At 42.3% G+C, this 8026-nt stretch overlaps 1 protein-coding gene across 3 annotated transcripts in view; it reads right to left on the bottom strand.

The window, feature by feature from the left end:
• Positions 1 to 6524: 6524 nt before the first annotated feature.
• IFFO2 (intermediate filament family orphan 2) overlaps positions 6525 to 8026 on the bottom strand; it is a 37264-nt gene continuing 35762 nt past the window's right edge. For all 3 annotated transcript variants that reach the window (XM_026862894.1, XM_026862891.1, XM_026862892.1), the window contains 2 exons: positions 7489 to 7619; positions 6525 to 6728 (listed from right to left, as the gene is read on the bottom strand). In XM_026862894.1, coding sequence (XP_026718695.1) covers positions 6623 to 6728; positions 7489 to 7619 — 237 coding nt within the window. In that variant the 3' untranslated portion in view covers positions 6525 to 6622. The remainder of the gene's footprint in view (positions 6729 to 7488; positions 7620 to 8026) is intronic.

An 8026-nucleotide genomic window follows, 5' to 3' on the forward strand; every position in this document is an offset into this window, starting at 1 on the left:
CCCGCCGTAGCACGTGGGAGGGGGCGGGGCTGTGGGGAGAGCTAAAAATAATAATTAAAAAAAATTAAAAAAAATTAAAAAAAAAAAACCAAACAGCCACTTTTGCCTGTGCGCGGGGCTGACGGCGGGGAGCGCCTTAGGGAGAGAAAGAGGAGCTGGAAGGGGCTGAAAATTTAAAAAAAGAACAAAAAAAAGAAAAAAAAGGGGATTTTAACCCAAAATGGGGTTACAGGGCCAGCAGGTGGCTGGTTTATGTACGGGCCATTTTTATGTCATGAAGAGCATCGCATTTTAAAAGCAGCAGCTGAAAGATCCCAAATTTTAGGGTAGCTTTAGAGCCTTTTGGGACCCGAGAGAAGGGAGAGGGGTGTGTGTCCCATCCAAATGCACAAGCAGCTTTTGCCCCAAAAAGGTGTTTTCTAACCCAAGAATTACCACACACTGCCATTAATCAGGAGTTTGGTATTTATTTTTTTGTGTGTTTTTTTTTCCTTGTAACCAGAGAATGACTGTAACCCGTTTTCATCGCCAAGCTCCCACACGTCCCCCTGGCACAGAGAAGCCCCCGGGGTGACGCTGGGTCCAGCGCCGAAGGATGAACCGGAGGGACACGGTCCGGGACAGATGGACGGACACGGGACAGGAGGCCAGAGCTGTAGGGAGTCTGTGGGGTGGGTTTTGGCACTAAAAAAGGGAAATGGAGATAAGCCGGTGGAACTCAGAGGGGTGCGAACGCTGCTGGCTCTCGCCGCGGGCGCTTCTCGGTGCCCCTGCTAAAGCGGATTAGATTTCTGAAGCCTTTGATGGTCCAAAATCCAGCGCCGGGAAGCGCGTGTTCCATTTGGTCTGCTTGCAAATTCCCAGGACAGACTTCCAGCCGCAGAGGCAATCGATTTACATCTCGACTCCAGAGCAAGCCTGGGAGCTGGTTCATCCTTTGTCCTTTCCTCACCAGAGATCACATTAGCATCATCAGTTCAGTCTTTTTCTTTAAAAGAAGCTAATATACAGAATATAAAGCACAATATTTACAACAGTACGGTAAACAGGTTCATTTCCACACTGATCAGTAGTCTGTTTTAATGTGTATAAAAGAAATTCTTACATGACCTAAGAGGAACTGACAAGAAGTGACACAGCATGGGGAAAGAGTCATCAATACCCTCCACTTAAACATGTTAAATAATAAATAATCTTTTTTTTTTTTTTTTTTTTTTTTAGGTAAGGTGTCTGAAGGACTGAGTCGTGTGTCTCTTGGTGAAACCACGTTACACAAGACGTGTGTCGAGTGACCAAGCTTTTAATCATCCTCAACCCTTTCTAACACAGAAATGTTAGGATTTCAGATGAAATCTGTGCAGGGGTTGTCAGTTTGGGCAGCCCACAAACCATGGGCGCTGGGTTTGTGGCACAGTGGTCCTGGGGTGTTCTGCCATGGGAGTGATGCAGGTTTAAAGCCACCTCAGGACTTGTTCTGAGCATTAACATCATTATTTCCTCCAAAGACAGAGCCAGCCAGACCTACGAGCACCACCTTTGCTTACAGAAGTGCTTCACTGTTGGAGTGCCTCAAATTAGGAGGGAATCATGATTTCTAGAAGCATCCAATACCCACTTCTTCAACACAATTTGTTGCTTCTTCAGAAGAGAAGCTTTGAAAGGCTCCCACAAATGTGGAAGGGTCTCAAGACACTGAACTACACACAAAAACAGACAAAAAGAAATAATCAAGTGTTTCTTCACTACTCTGCCAAAGACTTGTGTTCAAGCCTTCCGTGCCCCCCTCTCCAGAAATGGGTTGGCAAGGGACTGAATTAAGAATTTGGCAGGCAGTGTTTCTAGTTCACCTCTAAAACCAGCACTATTAAACACCAGGATACTATGTGTTGCCTCGATGGGCAATTTCCTTTCTTATTTAAAACTCAAACTGACAGAAGTTACATTCTACTAAAAGCTTAAAATCAAGCATTTGGGTGACTTAACACTGAAGGCAAAGATTCTTAAAACCTGCGTGTTCCCCTGCAACCAAGTCCTGGACCAGTGCAAAAGAATAAAAACCAGAAGTCCTGAAGCAAAATGTGGAAAATCCTCATCAGGGTATTATTATACCATGGAAGCACTATCATTTCTTAATTTTGCTGTGATAAATCGTGCTTTAAACATTCAGCTCTAAAATTAATCACTCTCAAACGTAAAACACAGAGACTTCCCAGTATTGCAATTCTCTTCCTCGCACGCTCCAACACAAACGTTCTTCCACGTTTTTCCAGAGCCAAGGGAAACATAAGGAAATAGCTGCCTTACAGCAGCGCTGCGGCAAGGCTGTGAGCACCCACCCACCGCGTGGCTTCTCCCCAGCCAGCCTTGGACCAATGGCCCCAGTTGTATTTTTGCTGGCAGGAATGGTTATTAAAAAAAAAAAATAAAAATCTCGTATTAGACACAGCTTTAGATATTCAGGCATGATTCCCATCTATGATTTTGCTTCATCGAGTTAATTCTAATTGATAGTGGTGTAGATAAACACAATTTATCTTCCAACCAGGTAGAATACAAAACCCACTCTGGGGCAGATTTTAAACATGACTGTGCTGCGATCACCCCCCAGTATTCAGGGGAGCAAACGGAGGGTCCCACCCTCTCCAGCAGGATGCCTCGCAATGAGGGAAAGAAAAAAACCAAACCAGGGGAAACAGCAATAATTCTGCAGTTGCAGAAAAGCTGTTGGCCTGGTTTGCTTTCCCCCCCTCTCTCGCTGCGAGGCAGCGATGGGCGAGTGCTTCACAGCCACACCTGTCAGGTTGTTTCTGTGTTGTTGCTTGAAACAGTTGGAGAATTTGGAGTCTCATCAGAGCAGAAGATACTTTACAAGGGAATAATTGCATTTGCTAACAGAATTCTGTTTGCACTTTAAAAACCTCTAATAAAAATAGAATATATACTGTGTTTTTTATAAATAGATTACACATTTAGCTTAGATGAGTTTCATTACATTCCCCCCCAACATATTTTTTTTTAAACAATTTTTTTCTGTTGTGTGTACTAATACAATACTTACTAAGTCTTTGAAAAGAAAAAAAAAAACGTTTGTACCACATTATTCTTTGGACATTTTTGAACAACATGCATCCACAAAAGCAACTGCCATTTGTTTACTGAAAACATTTTTTGTACAAACCCATTTTAGGAATTTGAACTATTACACTGCTAACAAGCAAAAAAATTTGCTTCCTTGAAATCCCCTTTTAAAAAAATGAGGAACAATGAGGAGGATTTTCTGATTGTAAGTCTAAAAAAGTGTCAATATGACACCACATTAAGAATAGAAAACAAAAATAAAGTATTTACAGCTTTACAAAGGAAAAAGAAAGAGGTCATCAAAATCAATTCCAGCATTTCCACAGGTTTTTTTTTCTCTGACAAGCTTTTGATCTGGTTTCTACAGAGTGGTTATATGCAAAAGGAACAGGACCACTGTCAGCTAAATCAGCAGCATTGCTTGTAACTAAACCAAAGACCTCCTAGGGAAACTATCAAGGACCAACCCTTGTACTCCTCAAAGGTTGATCTGCCAAGTCCTGTACAGCCTAAAATGAAAATAAAACCCCAATCCCAAGTATGAAAACACCTCTTCTTTAAAAATGGATTACATATGGTTATAAGAAACAGACACCAACAACCATGGTAACTTACTGTCGTACACATCACCATCATACACGTTATTTCTCTACCCTCTACGATAGCCCCACATCCCTTACACTTACCAACAAATGCAACCCTATTACAGATGCTCCTCGTATTTATGGCTATGATAACCTGTAGGTGACAGCTAGCTTGTTTCGACAGCTGAATTTCTGCTTCCTCACTGGAGCTCACTGTCAAACTGAGGATATTCTTTCCTACCCTCAACAACACTCAGCCTTTTTCCTACTAGGACACTGAGTTTTAAAGAAGAAAAATAAACAAAACCCAAAACAGCAGCTAAGCCGGACGGCCGTTAAAATTGCTCAGTTTCTCCAGTACCAAAGAGCATTTCATAATTGAGGAGAGCTGAACGCCAGCCTCCGACGAGGCTGATTCGCTGTGCAGGTAGATTGCTTAACAATGCCTCCACCAAAGTCACTAAAGCATTACAGACACTCAGCTTTGGCAGATGGTTTCTCAGCCTCGTGAGAAGCCATGTATTAGCAGCTGAAGTTCATACAGGCTTGAAAACCTTAAGAGTACTTTATTGAAAACATGCAGTCCCAGCCCCCTCAAAAAAATATCACCTCTCTTGCTCCCACCCACCCATCCCAGCTTACAGCCCTAGTGAACATGACATTTACCACTTTGGCCACCTAAGAAATAACAGGAATGAGCACTTTGGAATAAGATTTTTTTTTTTTTCCAGAGAAAAGTTATTTACATGATAAAATAGGCTTTGGAAAAGCCCCTAACCCCCACCACAGGAACCAAGAAGTTGCTAGCTACTCTATGAATAAACTGCACTGAGTATTTCAATAAGTAAGGAAACCACAAGGGTATCCTTGGATCTATTTTCTTGGACAGAAGCCATGGATTGTGGATCGTGGTCTCCACATTGTGGATCCAGATGGATCACCCCACGGGACGTGACATCCTCCCCACTCTGAAAAACACAGGGAGCCCATTTGATTCATGTGGCCTAAAAGCACCATCGTGTCCAAGCAGGAGATGGATCCCAACAGCGATGAAACTCCAGGCAGCAACACAGGCAGCTCAAACTGAGAAGACATCACTGTACCCACAGTTACAGTGAAGTCCTGCCCCTCTGCAAAGCCACGCAAGATGGAGAGACATTTCTGCCCGGATGTCTCCTTTGCCGAGACACTTGTGCTCTTTTTGGACAAAAGCAACACCGATCTATACTGGCTCTATGCCTACAATGCAAGCCCACTGGTTTTGGATCAATACATAAGAGAGCTTGGAAACAATACTCAGGAAGCAAAAAAGATTGGCCAGCTTACCTTTACATAACACTGAGAGGGTGCTTAAATTGGTTATTTCCCTGTCCAGCCCTAGCACTGCTCCTACAGAGCAGTTTCTAAGCTTCCTGGCAGGAATAAAAAACCCCAAACATTTGGTATTTACTCCAAGTCTTGCAACTGCTAGTTAACGACACAGTTAACTTGAGGCAGTATTAACTACACTTTCAATCTTGGTCTAAAAAACAAACAAAAAATTATTGGCTGAGGTTTATACCCTGTTTTTACCTGGCTGAGGTGCTACAATTCCCATTAATAATCATGAACAGCTTGATGATGCCAGAGTTTCCTCACATACCACCAAGTGACTTGACTTTTGATGCTGCTTTCTCCTGTGCAAAAATACAGACAGATTGACAAAGCCTAGGTCTTCTCACTTTCTCACAGAGAAAGCACATGGCTGTTCTTCCCTAATTCTAGGGCAGCAGTTTGGGATTCATTTTACTACGCCCTAAAAAGGATTACAGTATTTTCTGATGTTCAGCTTTCCAGAAGAACAGCGGTCTGGAACTCTCCCAATGTCATGTCTCAAGCCTACATCTATACCACCACATGTCAGCCTATCCTGATGCTTCAACTATCCCACTCTGAACATCATGAAAGCAGCATAAAATGGAGTTACCTCCCTGTCAGCAAAGTAAAATCTGCAAACACTATGATTTAAAAAAAAAAAAAATATCTTGAAAACACAAAACACAGAAACTGAAGGGCTGATTCCCCTCTTAATCCAATCACTGGAAACAAAGGCATTGTAATACGACATTCCTCCTCAAAAGAAGCTCTACAGATAACTAACATGTGCAAATGTGTTTTTAGCTTTCCTTTCCCCAAGAGATAACTGTAGCCCAGCAGGGACCAAACATTCCATATAAATAAGGCGAGCTTTTTTTTTTTTTTGCATAGTAGTTTATCAGTGATAGTCCCACCCCACTGAACCCTCCTTTGTCCACCTGCTTTGCCACCGAGCTGAGACCTGCTTCTTCAGCTTCTGGAGTCTAGCAGAAAGCTCGTACAAATCTCAAAGGCTCCTTCACCCAGAAAGACGGAAGGAAGAAATTCCTCTTAATATTGTATAACTGCTTAATCCTAAAAGCTGTCTCTAAACCTGCTATTATTTTTAAATGTTTACAGTTCAATTTGAAGGCACTGTTTTCTGTGCCAGACATTGGTAATTGTACCATAATTGTCTTGGGTTCGCTTCTCAATTTTGCCAGCGCTCCTTCTGCCAATCAGTGCAGCAGTTCAATAAAACCATAAGCTTACTGAAATGCCCAGAGCCTTTGCAGCACCATTCTCTGCTGCTACCAGATTTTTTTAAATAATATTTTTATATAAAAACACCTGCTATTAATATTCCACTGGAGCTCAAAGTGGCTCAGCTTGGGGCAAAGGCACAATTAAAACACCATGTTTTCTTACAGGACTCTGCATTTATGATTTGTATAACAATAGAAATTTACAGCACCAATCCTTGGGTGGGGTGGGGATGCGTGTAGGAATGAGTCCTTAGAAACCCTGTGCAAGGGCTTATAAGTCTTTGTTTTTCCCCCCATCAGTGTATTGTTTTTTAATCTTTTCTTGTGTCTTCCCTTTCACCAGAATGTTCCAAGCACGTATCAGCTGACCATGGGCTCCACATCCGTCTCTCTGTCCAACTCGTCCTGAATTTCGTCTGTGTTTCCTGAGTCGCTGCTGGCTACAGAGCTGGGAGATGGAGAATTTCTGTAGAAAAATTCAGAGAACAGTTTAGACAAAAAATTAAGTCTCAGTGACAGAAGGAAAGCCAAAAGGAACATTCGAAGAAAACGGTCACTTTCACTTCCCAAATTAATGTCAAATATCCTTTATTAACATTAAGCTTTGGGTTTACAGTAATTACCAGTAGTAAACTTAAGTAGCCTGTGTGCTGCCACTCCACCCCTGCCATCTCCTATACAAACATAAAGGCTGCCCTAAGTTTCCTGATGGAGAAATGGAAACTATGTCCAATGAACATCCTAGGGACGCATCCTAGGGACCTGCATTACCCCTAATACATACAGAAAACTCAAAAAAAGTTTATCATCTTGTTCTTTTAGGCCAGGATATGTACTGAGGGCGAGCAAGAGAGGAGACAAATCCCTCATAGTATAGGGTGCTTAACGCATGAGAAGATTAAAAACCAAGTTCTTTAAGTCAAGATTTAATTTGGGCTTTTAAGAGTTTTAGATCTATGATGGCAGGAGTAAAAGTCCATCCAAGCTAGAGGTCTCTGGTTTTACCAGTAGGTGTGGAACCATCAGAAGTGCTACTGTGTGGGGGAACCTGTACACTGCTACAGGCTTCCCTTTAAGACTGATATTTGACCCTGAACAAAACAAGATTATCTAAAGGACAAAGCTTTAGGACAAAATGATGTTACTGCCTTTAAAACAACTTGGCAGGAAACAAGAGCAAAATAAATTCTTGAAGCACCCCAGGCAGAATGGTAACATCTTATTACCTGTCAGCTGAGCCTTTGATAAGCCTACGACAGGTTTCCATTTGTACATCCAGGCCCCTTTTCATACTACACATTTCCATATATTCATGAAGGTGGCGATTCATGTCACTCTTGGCCGTGGCCAATTCCAGCTGTAAGAAATAAGAAAAAAAATAATCAGCCTAAGCTACGTTGCTAGCAGCTTCTCCCAGCTTCACTCAATTTTACATACTGGTGGGGATGCTAAAGCTGCCCAGAGCCAAGCCAAAACACCGCACAGTATGTTTAACCTCACTGTTGTACACTGCTAATGTATTCATCAGCTCCTGAAGTGTATTTTAATCAGAGCTCAACACTGTTTTTAAACAGCGCTCAAGTTTTTTTTTTCCCTGCTGCTTGGCATCTTGTTTGTCAACATGCAGTAATTAACGAAAGCATATTCTAAGCAGGGCAAAAATTTTGAGAAGCTACAGCTGTTGTGTCTGGCAACCTCTGAGGCCACGTCTTGTAAAGCATTTCCCAGTGTGACGGTGGATATGCAAGGCAAATGGGGGGGGGG

This window comes from Athene cunicularia, assembly GCF_003259725.1.
Source record: "Athene cunicularia isolate RWA chromosome 21 unlocalized genomic scaffold, athCun1 chr21_part1, whole genome shotgun sequence".
In the NCBI taxonomy this organism is placed as follows: Eukaryota; Metazoa; Chordata; class Aves; order Strigiformes; family Strigidae; genus Athene; species Athene cunicularia.